At 41.2% G+C, this 18241-nt stretch overlaps 1 protein-coding gene across 2 annotated transcripts in view; it reads left to right on the top strand.

Annotated features, from left to right (window-relative positions):
- Positions 1–18241, top strand: part of GPC6 (glypican 6) — an 815893-nt gene that overhangs the window by 789250 nt on the left and 8402 nt on the right. For both annotated transcript variants that reach the window (XM_027443165.3, XM_072032457.1), the window contains exon 7: positions 10071–10207. In XM_027443165.3, the coding sequence (XP_027298966.2) occupies positions 10071–10207 (137 nt within the window). The remainder of the gene's footprint in view (positions 1–10070; positions 10208–18241) is intronic.

Raw genomic sequence — 18241 nt, 5'->3', positions numbered from 1 at the left:
CAGCTCTGGAAATGAAATTGTGCATCTTACTCAGGCAGCCCAGAAAGAAATTTTGTCCAAAAATACATATAGATTTCCACATCAGCACAATCAGTGTACACAATGCCTCAAAGCCTCTGTGTTAATTTTTAGTTATTTCCTGACCATATGGATTCACTACTTGCAATAATGCAGATTTGCGTGTTTGGATTAAAATAATCCAGCATGCAAACATACAGGCCATTGAAATCAATCTGTGGTTTCAGCTGAGCTGAATGATGGACAGCCAGAACTACCAGGGGAGGAAAACTTACGGAGCTTTAATTCTGGCTGAAATGCAAGCATAACATTGGAAGAAGCAGCAGTAGCATGCAAACCAATTCGGGGTGTTCTGATAAAACATTATTACAGGTTACAATGGTGGAAAAACGCATCTTGCCAGGTCTAATTTTTTACTCCTTACAGCTAGGGCTGGTCCTGTCACTCACGCCGAGATGACACTGCCCCCAAGCTCACGGGGATTTGCATCACCCTCAGTGGATGCATCACCCCCCCTCTCCCCCCTCTCTCCCCTCTACCCCTCTCACACACACACACACACACACACACACACACACCGCCCGCCTTTTTTCTTTCTGGAAACGTGGAGAGGAGATGGACATCTACTGATGAGCCTGCACAACTTCACCCCAAGAGGGGTGACAGTAACCCAGTAACTGTCACCAGGGGTGACAGTAATCCTCTCTGTGAGGATGTGCAGCCCTGCCAGCCCCGCGCTGCCTGAGAAGGGCTCTGAGCATTTCCACTGACCTTAAAACCAGGGTTTAACAAGTCAAGAGAGGGGTTGTATTAACGAATTAATCACTTTTCAGCCTAAGAATGACAGTCATGGAAGAGCAGGTAGTTTTGCACCTAAACTCCATCAAGAAGTAGTTGGGCTCTGAAAAAACAGACAGTGATGAAAGATCCCTGAAGTCCATAGGCAAGATTGTACTGTTCTTGATATCATACAGAAGACATCTGATATCTTACAATGCTATGCAGTAATTTCTAAATCTTAAAGCAGATTCTTCAGCAAAACTCTCACCTGCATACTCTGGCCTCATAGGGTTTTTTTTGCTTTGTGTCATTTTGGTCACACTAGCACAGCTTTTTCTCTGTCTCAGTCTCTGGGTAAACAGCTGGATGAGCCTCCTGGGGCCGAGGGAGGGGAAGGTCAGAAGCTCCGAAGCTTCTGCCAGGCTAGTCATCATCTTAATTCTGAATCCTGAGCTTTTTCAACAAATCAAGTGTTCACTGAGAGCTTCTTCAGTTTTGAAGGCAACAGAGCTATGTCAAGAAGCAACCACTAGAAAAAAATGAAGTTAAATGTAAGGCTACTTCAGCTATGAAGTACAATTATCCTTCTTGCTGTGATATGAAAGGATGTATCATAGCTCTTGCTGCCCTTAGAAAGCGTATGCTTCTCACAGCTCTTGGGAGGCTTGAACTCCTTGTCTGTTATAACACATGTAGTTCCCTGTAAACCCTTGAGATTTAAGAGAAGAAACAGCCACTTTACTACTGGTACTGAATGAATATTTCCAAGACAAATGAAAGCCAGTATAAGCCTGAAATACTCTATCAGTAATTGTTTACATTAGCTATTAACATTTTTGCTTGTAATGATGAAGGACTGCTCAGAAAAAAAAATCAGTGCTTAACTGCTAGGCCTTGCCACAGAAAAGCCTCTGGCATTTTATCTTTAAGATTCCAGCATATTTCTGGCACTGCTTTTATACTTATCTGCAATAAAAAGCTGATTCCTCTGAGTGCCTTGGATTTGCCTGAATCAGATTCAGGGACCAGCTTTTTAGCACTGCTCACAGGTATTACAGGAAAGGCAAAAGCTGCTGCAAGTTCCTACAGATTTCCTTGACAGAGCACAGAAGTTTACAGTAGCTCCCACTTCCTAAAATCAGTGTTTTTACTTATGGGGGAGATCTGTGCAGTGAACTTGGCCTGACATACCTACTTAAGGAGGTGGAAGGGCAAAACAAGCCAAGACCAGGGGGCAGTGGTGACATTTCTGGAAAGGTGTAGAAGTTTAGCCCTGGGTGCTCCACTGCTTGAAAGATTCCTCCCTCTCTTCCCACCCCAGCCAAAATGAATGTTAAATGTGGGAAAAGTTTGGTGTCAGGCTCTGCTTTTCTGTAAACAATAATGTCCAATATATATATATAGGCTCCATTTGGTGATGTGAGGCAGCGTTAAGCTCTCTCCAGACCTGTGGAGATTGCAGGAAGTAGGCTCTCCAGGTTAGGGTTAAGACAAAAAGTAGCAATGCTACAAGACACACACTCACTTTGGTCATATTATTTTTGAGCAAATGCCCATCAGCTCTGGGCAGTGACAGTCCAGCCCCCTATCTGGGCCATGGCACATGACCATGGAGCTGGCAAACACACAGTGTTGTGGCACAAGCATCACCAGGCCACAAAGGACAAGGAGATTTCTGCAAGAACATATCAGCATTTGTGCAGACCTGTAAATAGTTTTCATTAAAACACATGCAATGGGAAACCTGGATTGCTTTTAAACACCTGATTCAGATCAAAGCTGAATGAAATATCCAAAGCAGCACACAGAGCATTCACATATATCTCACAACTTATAGGAGACTTCCACTGGTCACTGCAGGTTAGGAGGGATACCCTGAGCATCTTGGATGGTACTAGAGACTTAAGTGGGGGCAACTGAGTCAGTCACTGTGTTGGTGCAGATTATACTGTGAATGTAAAATATAAGAATAGGAGAAGTCAAACGGGAGCTGAATCCACCCCAGCAGTCTGAAGTTATATGTCTGCTATTCTGAGAATTCAGAAGGGCCAGTGGTAATTCTTCACTTACTTTTATTAAAGGCTTTAACTTTTTCTTGTCAAAGATGTGAGTAGCCCTTAGAGATAAGGGCAAAAAAAAAAAATCTTTCATTTCACTTTAAAATACTCTGGTGAGAAACGTCTTGCTTTGGAAAGTCGCCTAGCTCATTTGTTTTATTTCACAAATTACCCAAGCGCCCATTTGTGCTTTATAACTGGGATTCAGCGTTAGTTCTTGATTAGAAGAGCTGTCATCTGCTTTTCTAAGCAGAAACATGAATCATGAGCAGGCAGTTATTGGAAGAGCTCTGGATCATTTTAAGTCGCAAAGTCAAATTTATAAAAAAGGAGAAACAGAAAAACAAAAAAGCATTTGTTGCACAAGAAGGCCCGGGTGAAATTCTCAGAACTTGCATGTGCTGAGAAAGTATCAATAACCGTAAAATTTCACAGCCCCCTTTTTAGAACCGCAGCCTTAACATTTTGTAGGGAAATAAAGCTTTGGTTAACCTTGGCACTGGCAGACCTCATTAAAATAACAGCCTGTCACTTTCGAGTTTAAAATAACAGGGTTGTCAGTTTTATATGCAGCGGAACAATCCACGGCCTCACTCTGGAAAACAACGTGCAGGGAGCTGGAGGGGCTGGCAGCGGCAGAAAGCTGAGCAACACCGCCATCTCCAGGTCCTGCCGACCCCACCCGCTTCCCTTCTAAAAAATCACTGCCATGAAGTGCAGGGTTCAGCAGCTACTTGAATTTCAATTTGCCTTTGTGAGGTAATGGGGAGATGCATAATGTATGTAAAAAAAATAATCTCCGTATAGAGCAAATCCGTTCCACTTCGCTTGCTCCAAGTCAAAGTGGGTCGTCCTTGCTGAGGCACCCAATGGGCATTGAAACTTTGGGCGCTTAATGAGCCGTTCCAGACAAAAATATGCACCTAATCTCCTTGTGCCTAGTCAGTGGAGAAATGCAGGTGCCTGAAAAAAACTCTGAGAGAGGGATCCTCTTTAAATTCAGGCACCCAGGTGTGATAGCAGGAGCCTAGTTCAACTGCCTTTATACATAAGTGCCTTATGCCTCCAAGACATCTATAGGAAGCTGGCAGATGTAACAAAGGACATACAGAAGACGTGTCTTTCTTGAGGGACAGCTCTTAAAACTTAGGGGTCTGAGTTAACTGTTTTTAATTAAGCCCAGTGTACAAGGAAAACTGTGTGTCCATTAAAATATCCAGCTGTCCTGTACTTAACTGCTTGTGACAGGTAATTCTTGCACCGTCACACCCACATGTATGAGAGACATAAACATAACAACCAATTGCAGACAGTACATAATATGGGTTTTAAGCCTGCTGACTGAGTCCTTTTAAACAAATTGTTGGCCATTAGTCTGAGAATGCTTTCAGATGAAATCCCTAATGGACATAAATACTGATCGATGTATAAAAGTCCTGGGCAGTTTTCTGCTGGTACGGCATAACACAAATCAGATCATAATGATCTGCTTGTTCTTGCTACCCTGCCATGTCTGTGACAAAAGGTATGTTCTTCACAATCCCGCACACAGCCCAGGCTGTCAACCTCCATATCCATAAATCTGTTACCAAGCTGCCCGTCATTATAAAAGCTCCGCATCATTGTTCATAAAGGCTGCAAGGGTGCTGGGTGGCTGGCTGGGGACATTAGACAAGTCTAGGGGAAAACAAGCAGCAGGCAGCGGAAAGCACTCTGGCTGTTCACCTGGAAATAACACAGCATGAAGAAGTGGGATTAGTTAAATGTCGTCTGTGAATTCAGGTCTGTGAAACCACAGTGCCTCATCACAAACATCCACTTGAAACATCTTCTGAGAGGCTGCGCTGCCACATACCAACCCACCGTGTGCCATCCAGAGTGGCACCCTAGTTCGTCAGAGAAGCAATGTCCAGTGAGTAGCAAGAAACATTCATACTTGTTTCCAAGGCATAAAGGCTTAACCTTCATTGAGATTTTGCATTGAGATGTTTCTGAGCATCCCCAGGGAGAAGGTATCAGCAGAAAGGCAAGCTGCATATCCTGCTTGCATTTCAAAAAGAAAATCTGCCAGAACTTGCAGAATAAACTAAAAAAAAAAAAAAAAAAAAAAAAAAAAAAAAAAAAAGTGATGTAAAAGTATCAGTAAGAAGGAGAAAAGAATGCTAATAACCATTTGTACTTAATATCAGCAAGAGTCTTGTATTTCATTTATTGCTTTGAACCAGGGTCAGTTTTGGACACATTTCAGCATCTTTGAACACTTTTTTTGCTTCTTGTAAGACTCCTCTGACTATCTATGAGAGTAGGGATTATGCTGGGGGGATAATAAAACTGGAAGGACTCTGAGATGGACTTCCTGTGGAGGAAGGAGGAAGAAATAACAGAAATTACTTTAAATATATATATATTTGGGGCATCACCTTTAAAATTTGCTTTTTGGCCCACATTGCTGCTGGACACACATTAGCTATCCCCCTGCTGAGGAAGTATGTGTCCATCAGAAATTAAACCAAAACAGATTATATGGGAAATTAGCTGCTGGCTTCACAAGCAACTGTCTTTTCTGGATCTTTCCTGCTTTATAAAAATAAAAAATAAAAAAAAAAAATCATCATTTCACATTTAGTTTTGCATGATATTTTAGATGCATTTCTCAATTATCCTGGTGAGTTTTTCAATTTATCCAGATGTCCTGAGCTAAAACAAGGAATTCTAAGGTCTGATACCGCCAAAATGATGGGCATGCTATGGGCTTGCTTTTTAGCTCACCTCCTTCCTCTGGAGTCCAAGGTGAGTAAAGAAGACAAAAAAGTTGATCTGCTTTATTTACCTGCTTAAAATTGAGCCTCTGCTAGCAGGATTGGAAGTGAGCTCATAGGTGGTGTTGTAAGTTCTGCTGAGGAACTGTACAGCTTAAATGACTGCCCTGATCACAGAAAAAGTCAGTGACAGGAGTAGGAAATTAACTGTATTTCTCATTGTAGGGCATGTAACTGTACCATTTTCATGACTCTGGACATGAATTTCTCTTTGGAAATGATGCAAATTTTTAACTTTTCTTACCTATAGAGTAACATCTTCCTTCTGATAGCAATTGCAGATAAAAGACTGGCTATTTTGATATCAATTTTTATGTATCCCCAGGTTAAAAGAAAAAGGAAGGAAGGAAGGAAGGAAGGAAGGAAGGAAGGAAGGAAGGAAGGAAGGAAGGAAGGAAGGAAGGAAGGAAGGAAGGAAGGAAGGAAGGAAGGAAGGAAGGAAGGAAGGAAGGAAGGAAGGAAAAAGAAAATGTAACTCTTTGCACAGCTCTTGATGTATTTTTTCTTATGAGAAAGTATTGCAACTCAAAATAAATTTAGTACCTTCAAAGTAGCTGAAGAATAGTTCAAAATAATGGCAGGGTGACATCAGGGAGGTAGCCAGGAAAAGCCACACTAACTGAGACCAAGGAGATCGAGCTGTCTTAATTCAAGTAAATCTCTGCCAGAGAAAGTGGGAAGGAAATGTATAAAGTAACAAAATCACAGACTTCTTGTGTTTAAACGTTTCCACAGAAGTCTAACTAAGCTTGAAAGTTAATCTTTAATTCAAAGCATGGGAAATAACAAGGAATCATTTACATGGCCACAGATCACTGGGGGATGCAGTAGTCTGACTTCATAAATCACAAGCAAGCAATGTTAACTGAACCCTTAGTGGCTTTTACCTCATTTTCAAGGGACTATATATCAATTGCCTATTTTTTATATACTGGCAGTGATCAAAACAAGGTACAGTGGGACACATGTAACTGTGGGGACTATTAAGACACTTCCTGTGGCTATGCTTGAGGAGATCCCAAAACTGAAGGTACTGAAACCCACAGGCAAAAATTTTACATATCATTGCAGGTGTTGCAGCACCCAATTCTATTCTGCATTTAAAATTACATTAGAAATACTTCAAAGTCATTGTCTCATTGCCGGTCTGGATGTCTAGTGTCATCTAGAGACATCTGCAAATGGTAACCTCTCTCTAAGCTGCAATCATTTTTGCTATTGCTGCCTTTTGTGAGTCATGTAAATGTCTCCCTCTCCCCAGGCTCTAAAATGGGAATGATACCTCACAGGGATACTTGGGAGATTTAATCAGCTGTCTTTTACCAAAACCCATTGGTAAAGTAAAATTTTCTTTACCAGATGTACCTTCTACAATGCAAATATATATATATATTTATTGTTAGGAAACGTAATAATATGTTGTCTGTATGCAGTACACATAAAGAGCATGCAAACATTATTTAGTATCTTTGAAAGTCATTGGGGAGTCATTTTTCAGAGCATATTTCTAAAGAGCCTGTGAACAGTGAGAACCTCTCTTAAACTTTTATTGAATTGTCTGAAAATATGAGGTTTGCACTCCAAATTACAGCCCTTACAGGAGCTGGGGAAAATCACTTTCCAATGGGTGTTGACTCACTTGTGGTTCAGAATAGAAGTCTGTAGTCCTAGAATGCCAGATCTAATTTGGTTACAGTAAGAATCTGAATATAGCTCTTAACATCTGAGTTTTGAATAACTTGAAATAACTTCCAAATAGCAGTGAAGTTACTGATCTGAAAACTAATTACTCACTACCAATATCAATCAGTTTGCTTTTGTAAATGGTTATCCAGGAGAGGTAATAAATGAGAAAATCTGTCGCCTTGTATCTCTTATTACCCAAGATTATACGGATGGACCTACAAACCCTTCCTACATGATCTTTTCCCTATATTGCCAGCAGTTTCAGTAGGATGTCTCTATCTGATTTATTGGCCTGTGGTGGTTTTACTCAGATGGGTGGCCGAGATCCACCTCAGCCACTCCTTCTCGGTCACTCTCCTCCCCTGCACTGTGGGGTTCCTCCGATGGGATGCCATTCTTCCCAAACTGATCCTGCGGGGGCTGCCCACAGGCAGCAGCTCTTCAAGCACTGCTCCCCCATACCACGGGGTCCATCCATCCCCCAGGAGCAAACTGCTCCAGCACGGGTCCCCCATGGGTGGGCGGCAGCTCCCCCCAAACCCCTGCTCCTGCGTGGGCTCCTCTCCATGGGCTGCAGCTCCGGCCCGGAGCCTGCTCCTGCGGGGGCTCTCCATGGGCCGCAGCCTCCTCCAGGCCACATCCACCTGCTCCACCGGGGGCTCCTCCACCCATGGGGGGGCTGCAGCATGGAGATCTGCTCCATGTGGGACCCATGGGCTGCAGGGGGACAGCCTGCTCCACCAGGGGCCTCTCCACAGGCCACCGGGGAACTTTTGCTGTGTGTCTGAAGCACCTCTCCCCCTCCTTCTTCACTGACCTTGGTGCCTGCAAGGCTGTTTTTCCCTCTTCTCACTCTCCCAGCTGCTGTGTGTAGCAGCATTTTTTTCCCCTTTCTTAAATATGCTCTCACAGAGGCACAAACAACATCACTTGTTGGCTCGGCTCTGGTCAGCACTGGGGCCCTTATCTAACATGGGGCAGCTTCTGTATTCTTCTCACAAGAAGCCATCCCTGTGGCCCCCCTGCTACTAAAACCTTGCCACGTAAACCCACTACACAGCCTAACAGAATTTTACACAGCTCTCTGTGAACCCCAGGCAGTTTAACCAAGTGGCATGTGTTGTTCAGCTGTACCACCAGTGACGCTGGGGTTTTTATCCTTAGAGTGCATAGAAGGGGAAGAGTAAGGGCTGCTCTCTGCCTGTTGCCCAAAACTCCTGGTCCCATGGACCAAAAAGATCAGGCATCCTGAGACCATCCCCACTGCTGATGAAGTCTGCTCGCAGTCTGTAAACTGGAATTTTATTTTTGGCTTGTCAGGGCTCTCTTACTGAGACTTTAAAGGCTTACAAATGCTTCTGGTGTCTGTGATATGAAAACACAGCAGCTAGGGCTTGGCAGAGGGTATGGAGGAGATTTATAAGATTTCTATCATGGCAAGAAATACTGTCAACAATTCACGCAGGCAAATACTGTCCTACTTATTTCTTGCGGATGAAAATGTGTGTGGTGCTTCTGAAATAACATCCTTGGATGTTTCCATCTCCTAGCATATAAAGTGACATTCTACAGGGTTTAAGCACTGCAAAGCAGTGTGGGCCATTTGCTCAGAGAGCTATCATGTCTTCAGAACAAAAGATAAAAGAGATAAATAGCCAAGTACAATATTGTACCTCAACAACCTAAAAGCCAATCTCAGAACTGAATGGAACAATGGAGAGCTTTTATTTCTCATTTTTTTAAAGAATAAAGCTCAGTGATTTCCTTTGAAAGCTATTCAACAAGCTCCCCTAAATCCTATTACAACTTAATGTGAAATGCATCTGTTTCCATAAGAACAACAGTGGCACCATTCATCCTTTGTAGTCTGTCCTTTGTTGTGTTCTCTATCTATTCTTGTAGATTTTTCCACTCTAGTAAACCAAACGCAAAACAAGAACTGATAACGTTTCAGCCAGAGCATGTATTAAGTTGGTGCTGGAAATTCAGTTTGTTCCTGCTTGCTGCCTGAATCATGACAAATTAAATTATTGTTCAAGAGGGAGTTTATAATGTAAAGGAACTGTTCTGATACTGTCCCAGCATTTCTTGAACGTGAAGTCTGTATCCAGCTACAGATATTTGTCTCTATCTAGTAGCAAAGACGGATATAGTCTCTGCATGCCTATATATACACAAACCTCTCACTGTTAGCAAAATCCAAATGTACTGCAATGTATTCAGCCTGTGTGTCTTAAATCAGTTGAACATCAGCCCAGCACTGCATCATATTTTTAGAACCTGCACATATAGATCTAAGTATAATATTTATTTAAGGCATGACTGAGCAGGTGGGCAAGACATTTTATGTGATGAACACTATTTAACTGAATTGACATTCAGCAGACAGTGAGGCATATTAATTCTTAGGAAGATGTATACTTAAAAAACCTTAGACAAATTGGGAATAGAAAGAGCAAGATGTAACATGCTTTTTATTAATGTCTTGCCTGTGGAAAAAGGTGAATTTGATTATTTGTATTCTCTGAACCCAAAGGCACTGTGCCTTGCTCATAAATATAGGAGTTTAGGTTTTAGCACCGTCAGTCCTTTTAACCTCCACCATCATTTATTACGGAATTAAACAACATATTATTTACGATGAGAGCTATTATGGCTAATATGGCTGATGTGTTTTAACCGGTTTTCCCTTTCATTGTCTCTTAATCAGGTAACAGACATTAAAGAAAAACTAAAGCTCTCTAAAAAGTTCTGGTCAACATTTCCCTACACAATCTGCAAGGACGAACGAGTGACAGCCGGTCCATTAAATGAGGAGGACTGCTGGAATGGCCATACCAAGGCAAGGTGAGGTGGACCCTTTCTCATTGGACTTGGTCCAAATCCCCATCAGGCCTGAAGCAATCACAAAATGGAGTAAATGTTACAAAGCTGTTTGTAAGAGCAAAATAGAAATGGGGAGAACAAGTAATTGTTCACACGTAGTTTGCAGCTGAGATTACCTATTGTCAAGGTGCCATTAAAGCTAGAGTGTGAGTAACTGTAAATGTGCACAGCGTGCCAGCATGTGAACACGGAAAATGTTCACTGGTTCAGCTCCAGAAGGATAATTTATACTGAGATTTCAAAGAGCTCTTTAGCTCCATTTAGTATCCCTGTGTTGGGACTGACAGCTTGTGAAGCAATTGCACTCTTGGGATACCATACTAGGATGAAGCAGAAATTGGAATTTTGGCTCTATTTGCTATTGGCTGGCAAAGCTTAGGGCTATTTGCTGTGAGGAAAAAAAAAAAAAAAAAAAGAGAGAGAGAGAGAGAGTCAGAGAGAGAGAGAAAGAAAGAAGAGAAAGAAAGGAAAGGAAGTAAGAGAGAGAGAGAGAGAGAGAGAGAAGAAAGGGGGGGAAAGAAAAGAAAAGAAAAGAAAAGAAAAGAAAAGAAAAGAAAAGAAAAGAAAAGAAAAGAAAAGAAAAGAAAAGAAAAGAAAAGAAAAGAAAAGAAAAGAAAAGAAAAGAAAAGAAAAAAAGAAAGAAAAGAAAAGAAAAAGAGAGAAAAAAATAGCCAGCAGAGAATAAATATAATAATCATAGTTCTCTTGTGCAGAAGGCTTGACCTTATGTTACTTTATTAGAAGCACTATGGTCATTTGCCATTTTTATGTGATGACTTTTCTGTGAGTTTTAATTTTGAGTTTTGCATGTCTCTGGCTTTGGCCGGGCTGGTGCTAGCTGATGAGCAGGTGTCTCCAAGTGTCCTAATGTGGGTTCATTAGCAGACAAAGGAGAGGATCTGATTAACCCTGCAGAGAAAGGGAGAGACAGATTGACTCAAGGAGTATAATAGGGGCAGTCTGGTCTTGGGTCTGCACCAGTAGCCTGTGACTATGAGGAGACAGGAGGAGTTTGAGTGTCCAGTGAGTGCTGTTTCTAGAGAGTAGTAACACCTCTTTATCTTCCTTTTACCCGATGATACAAATGAAGCTATAATTTAAATTAAATAAAAATAAATAAAAATAAATAAATAAAAACAACCCAATAAGAAAAAATAGAAGCAAGACAAACAAATATAAAATCTCAGTGCAAATAACAGAACATAACAAAAACTCACAAACCTGTTAAATATCATTTTTTATGGATGGCTGGGTAGGCGGGTGGATGGACAGATACAAAGACAGGTGGCACCCATGCCATCACCTCGTCAATTTCATAGGGAACACACTACAGGGGGAGGTCTTGCAGTGAATACATGCCCTTTCACTATGCCTTACTGCATAATGCTCAGAATAATTCAGTTTACAGACCAGAGAAGAGAGCTGTATGGGCTGCTAATAGTCCATTGAACCCACCTTGAGATGCACCTGAAAAAATCTGTCCAAAACCAGGAGCACTCTTACAGGTCACTGCTCCATTCCTTTGTCCCAGATCCAGGGAAAGCCCCTGGGGACTCCAACAAAGACACCTGAGAGGAGTGTCTGGCTGTTACAGCATTCATCACAAAGGAACAGCGTGAAGAGAGAAATAAAGATGTGTTTTTATCTTCCTCGATAATATCTGTTCTCGCAGGTGTGCTTTGTAAGCTATGACCCCAGGCTGGCATGCTGCAGTGGTTAAACAGAATTTCCAGGCCTCACAGCTGGGTACTGTGTGTCACATCAGGACGCACACATTAATAAGAGATATATGCTGCTCTTTCTACAAAGGAGCAGTCAAAGCAACCTGTTAATATCCCTCCTGCTTCCCACAGCCAGTGCTAGTGTTTGTACCACATCTAGCAAATACTTTTCATCTCTCTTGTACACTAAAGGAACTAGCAAGAGCTCCAACTTTGGGGAGAGTTTTGCAGGTTCATTTTAAGCTTTTCATCCTCCTTTTGCAGTATTTACCATATGGGAAACCTGGTTATTTTCATTAGATTAATGTTCCGGAGCTGTTAAGAAAATCTATCCTCTGCTGATAATCTCCTCGATTAATTTAACACAGGCTTTCCACTGGATGTGGAACCATAGCTTCACAGCATCACCTGAAAGCACAGTCTCAGCAGAACTAACCACAGATTCTCTATTTGTTCTCTATTTTGTACGCATTCACAAAGGAAATGCATAATCATAATCTTAATAACAGAATTCAATAAATGCTTCAGGTGGAGAGAATAGTAATAAATCAGAGAGATACCATAGGATGTCATGGCCTGTATATGAAATAATATTGAACATGTAATTAGCTTGGTATGCAAAATCACCTCCTGACTGGTGAACAAAGACATTTACTGCAGCGTAAAGAAAAATCATAAATGTTTCCATAAACATATTGACTACCATCTGATAGCAAACACTAGTTTGAAAGAACAAGGGTAGCAATATCTGGCCACTGTGCATATATTTACTTTTGTTCATTGTGTAGTCTGTTATAAGCACCCTTGTGTTACAAAAAGAGTTGCGTTTTGAGTTCCAGAGAATATGATAGCAGCTCATGAGAAAATAAAAGAAAGGGAAGGGAAGGGAAGGGAAGGGAAGGGAAGGGAAGGGAAGGGAAGGGAAGGGAAGGGAAGGGAAGGGAAGGGAAGGGAAGGGAAGGGAAGGGAAGGGAAGGGAAGGGAAGGGAAGGGAAGGGAAGGGAAGGGAAGGGAAAAAGAAATTTAATCACTTCCTGTTTTCCCTAGTTATTAGTACTACAAATGAGAAAATGAGAAGACAACATGTTGTTGGTCACTGCTGGGAAAGGAGATTGTTGCTGGGTTTTGATCAGAACTTGTGACTGTATAAAGAATTAGAAACTTTGAATTGCCAGATACACGTTATGCTTCATATTTCATTTTACACATCGCCCTCCAATGCTGCTTTTGCAGGAAAAAAGTTACAAACCTGAGATCACACAGAATGAAAGCTAGGCTTCCTCCTGAGAGAGACATTACACCAAGGTCACTTGTGGTTATTGCAGTCCCCAGATATCGCTCTGTTGCCATGATTAATTTGCAGTGACACCAGCGGGGGCTAAATGAAGTTTTCCAATTCACAAATAATCATGGGGTAACAGAGTGATCCATTATGGCGTTCTGGAAGGGTGCACTTGGCATGTTGCTGATCCTCTGTGAAGAGAGGTTTTAATCAGGTCACATCAGGTAGAAACCAGGTGCTGTGCAAATGGGAAAACATTCATTAGGTGGATGAATCTCTTTTTTTTTTTTGGAAAATCAATTTAAACAAAAAAAAAAAAAAAATACTTCAGACAAAGTGCCTTTCAGAGAGATGCCAAGCAGAGATGCTCATCATATCTGTATTCATTAAAAAAAAAATTGAACATAATTTTACATTTAAATAATGGATGTCTTCTGCCAGATGCAGAGACATATTTTTTTTAACACATTTAGAACGTAAAGCCATAATTAAGACCAAACTTTAGAAATGTAGCTCCTCTCCTATCTGCAAATAAATCCTTAACAACAGCTGATAACCTCTTCACTAATACATGTTTCCCAGAAATTAAGGGAATTTCCCAGGAATTTAGGAATTCAAGCTTTAGGAGGATTTACACCAGATCCCAGATATTATTCCTTGAATAAACCAAGTGACTGTTACTGCAGTGAGAACACTACCCAAATCTGCAACCACTCTGATGGCTGGGAGAAGAGCATCAAATTGCTCCAACCACCTTCAGCCAACTGGGTTTAACCAACCTACATGAGAGATGGTGTCAAGAACAAGTAAACAGGTAGATAAGGCAGGCAGTAATTATAAGATAAAAGAAAGCTAAAGAGAAAAAGAGAAAGCTTAAAAAAATAGGCACACTACAATTTTCAATGTCTAATACAATACTAAATGGTATTTCATCAAAATGAGCAAGGACCATGTCTCAGCCAGCGTGAATTTTTCCATTTTTCTCGTCGTGCTACATGTAGGTGAGCACATACTCCCCTTGCAGAGATCCTGGTGAATCTCAGCTGGGAAGAAGCAGTGCCTGCCCTGGGCAAGTGACTCCTTGCTGGTCAGCAAGGCTTGCAAATAGAATGAGCTGAATGTGCTTTATCCAGGTAGGCAAAGACAACCATTTAGTGCCACCAGTGGAAGTGTGAAAAAATCACTTCTTGGTAAGTGCAAAAACTGCCTTTTTTAACTGCTGGCCCTAGTTTATTTTTGTGGCTTCTTGAAAAAAAAAAAAAAAATTGGCAGATGAACTATTCTCTCCCTCTCCTTCTGGCTCCTCAAGCTTTGCTCCAACATGGTTAAGAAATTATTAAAATACTGAAAACATCCTTTGAGGGTTACGTCCTGAGCAAACAGATTCAGATGAGGTGATCTAGTTAGCCAAACAAGCTAGTTTTCCACTGCACTTATCGTTCTGGACCAGCTGTGACTGCCTACACTCATCTCAGCCTGAGTAAGCCTGTGCTGCATTTTGTGCCGTATTGCCTACAGTTGTGGGCACCTGGAAAAACTCCAGTAACTCCAGTACTGCCAGGGTGGGATGCTCCAGTTCTACTGCAAGCAGCTGGCATGATGGCAAAATATGGAAAACATTGCCCTTAAAGGCAGATGTCTTTTAAAAAACAGAATATTCCTTTTTTTTTTTTTTTTTTTTTGTGTGTGTGTGTGTGCGTGTGTGTGTTGTGGTTTTGTTTTTGTTTTGGGGTTTTGGTTTGTTATTTTGTTTTGTTTTTTGATAGCTGAAGCTTTTATGTAAATGATCTGAAAGATTTATCAGTCATTTTTAGATGTAAAAAGGAAGCAAACACCCTAGAACATTAAATTGATATTAAAGGAGGGGGGAGAGGGAGAGAGAGTGGTTTTAAATAGGCTTTGTGGTGCTTGGCTATGGTGTGCCAAAAAACATTTTTGTTGTCTCTGCTGAGACAAGCAAGAACTGCAGAAAGGCTAAGAGGAACAGAAAGCATTAATATTTTAGAAAACAATGTAAATTACACTAAACTCCTGACACAGCCGAACAAGGAGCAAACAGCAGAAAACAAACAGCATTGTTCAGCCTCTCAATAGTCAGAGGACTAAGAACGTTGGGTTTGGGCTTTTTTTTTATTTGTTCTTTTGCTAGGAGAATGCGAAGATTCAGGTTGGCATGATTTTGGTTTGTGGGTTTTTTCTCATTTATAATGGGCATACAGCTCTTGTAATGGCCAGGCACACAAAGAGATCATTAATGAGAGCAGAAGCAGCAACAAAACTTTAAATTCACAGGGGTGTCTCCACTTACAGAACTGCAGCAAAAGCAGCTGTGTGCAACAACTTTGCCCAGCCAGCAACAAATCTTCTGTCAAAAAGTGGTCCCAAGGCAAGTCTTGCAATTCAGTGCAACTTAACCCTACCTTGCACACATCAAAATGCTTCTGTCAGAACATGTGCTGGGATGCTTCTCAGAGACTGCCACTCAAGAAACACCTTGGGCTGCATGTTTCCATATCTGTACCAGTCCTCTAAAAAAGGAAAAACAATTCAAATATATTTACATTCAATATAAGCTTTTTTGCTTTTTTTTCTTTTTCTTTCCCTGAGGAAGTAGGTAAACCAGTTCAGTAATGAAGACAGAATTCAGCTTCACATTCAGACATGTAAATTCACACATTTAAATACAGATGCCTGTGAGTGAGCTTACAGAAAATAAGGAGTCAAATGTGTTGTCCAAGCTAGAGTAGACAGATATGACATGGGAGACTACCTGCCAGAGATGGGGCAAGACCTGCTAGAGCAATTAAAAAATCACCAATGTTAAGGTGCCTGAATAGAGCCCCAACATCCAGTCAGTGTTGCAATTGCCTAAACACTTTTAGCTACTGCTATGTGAGATGCTGTCATGAAGATATCTGCATGAAGCTGGCAAATAAGACACCAGACATATGAGATATCCAAACCCTACCGGAGTAATAGCAGGACACCAAGGGGGACACCTTTTAGATAAAGTGACACTCAGCACCCAACACTCAACACACCTGCTTAAAGAAAGGCACCTAACATCATGTTAGATGCTCCAAGCATCCAAGACCTCCCCATCAAGCCTATAGATATGATGCAAGACCTGTGGGAAAGCCTCACCTTTCAGGGCTGGTAACCAGAAAAGAGGAGGAATAACCCAGAGCAACTGAAATTGTACCAGATGTCTATGTTTGTGAAACTAAACCCCAGCAGATGAAATCTAATGAATTAGTCATCTGGCCAAAGACATGTAGGACCCCAACACCTCTCCCCACACCACTGGTGAATATGCCTCTGGCTAGTGTTGGCTAGATTATTAGTCATGCATTGGTCATTGGTCATTGCATTAGTCAGACATAGTCAGACCAGATGGTCTTGGAGGTATTCTCCAACCTTAATGGTTCTATGATTTTATGACCTCATGAGGACTAGATCTGGTGAGAGTGGGGCTCTGCTCATATTCACACACCTGTATGTAGACATACAAGTTTTGTTATCTACAGAAACCTAAAGATGAGTTCTCAGCCTAACTCTATTTTTTTTTCCTTTTCTGCCATAAATGCCAAGAGGTTTATTTACCTGTGATTTTAAGTATCCACCTAACTTTTAGGTAATTAGATGGTAATGGATTTCTTGCGATCTACATTCAGTATGGCTAACTTGCCCATCTAGGTTAAGATGCACCAGACCATTCTCATGAGAGGTGAACCACCCTGGAGAGCACACCTTGGGGGCTAGCAGTACTTGTTGGCACCCATCCTTCCCCATCACATACAATACCAGAAATCTAGGGACATCTGTGCCAAAATTAGATGTCTACATAATTCATGTTGGATCACAGTTTCGTGTGCTTAATATAAAAACTTCTCTGAGCCATGCTGATATGATTTTAAAATGCCTGAAGTTCGATGAATTTGCTTAAAGCTTGATGAATTGATCTGTGTGATGCTCCCTGTAGAACCCTGTTAACACCCATCTAACTTAAAAACAGATTTAGGCAGTAAAGACTAGATTTACACACCTTATTTGATAATTATACATCGAATAGTCAAGCCCAGCTTATGTTGAAACAAAGCTTTCCATCACATCTTATATTTTCCCTATGTAGAAATGTTTTCTCTTACAAATCTACTGTAATGCAGCTGTTGCTTCTGCATCCCCAACACTTCATGTAAAACCATCTGTATTTTCCAATAAGTTCTAAAACATCTCTTCTGTATATCATTTACTGCAGTTTTTCCTTTGAAAGCAGTTGTAGCTCCTCCATGCCAGGAATATTTTGGGGATCATCAGATCCCGATGCGGATACTGGCAGGGGGTGACAGATTGAAATCACTTTCTACAACAGACTGGACTGGCACATTTAAAGTTAGATGATCTTCAGAAGGACATCTGACCCACACTGATTGCAGTGTAGAATATGAACCTCAATAAAAAGCAAACACCAGAGCACTCTCTTACCACATTAAGTCTCCAAACTAGCTCATATTCTTTCCATATAAAAAGCTTACTTAAGAAGTCAGTACATTCTTCTTTTTATTATTGAGAATAAGACAAGAGGAAATCAAACATAAATCAGTCAAAGAAAGCCTGTGAACTGCAGTTCACAGCTAGCCATATCTTCTCACGGATGGTTTGCTATAAAAAGCAGCTAACTCTTTATAAAAAAAAAAAAATACACAAAATGCTCAGAGATTTAAGATCACTTTTAGCTGCTAATAGCTATGGCCTTTGTTATGGACAAGATACTGGGAAAGATCAACATCTTCTCCAAGCTGGTAGGGCAATACTTATATTCTTACTTTTTTAATCAACTGCACCTTGAAGTCACTGATTTACTTCTAGGCCGAGTAATTTATCTACAGCAGCCATTTCATTTGTAGAGACGTGTGACAGATGGAGGTGCTGTTCCTTTGCAGCTCAGAGCTTTCCTGCATGCCAAGGTCTCCATCCCTCTGCCTCCAGGCA

This window comes from Anas platyrhynchos, chromosome 1 (genome assembly GCF_047663525.1).
Source record: "Anas platyrhynchos isolate ZD024472 breed Pekin duck chromosome 1, IASCAAS_PekinDuck_T2T, whole genome shotgun sequence".
In the NCBI taxonomy this organism is placed as follows: Eukaryota; Metazoa; Chordata; class Aves; order Anseriformes; family Anatidae; genus Anas; species Anas platyrhynchos.
The sequence above is the reverse complement of the archived record's forward strand: the minus strand, read 5'-3'. Positions and strand labels throughout refer to the sequence as shown.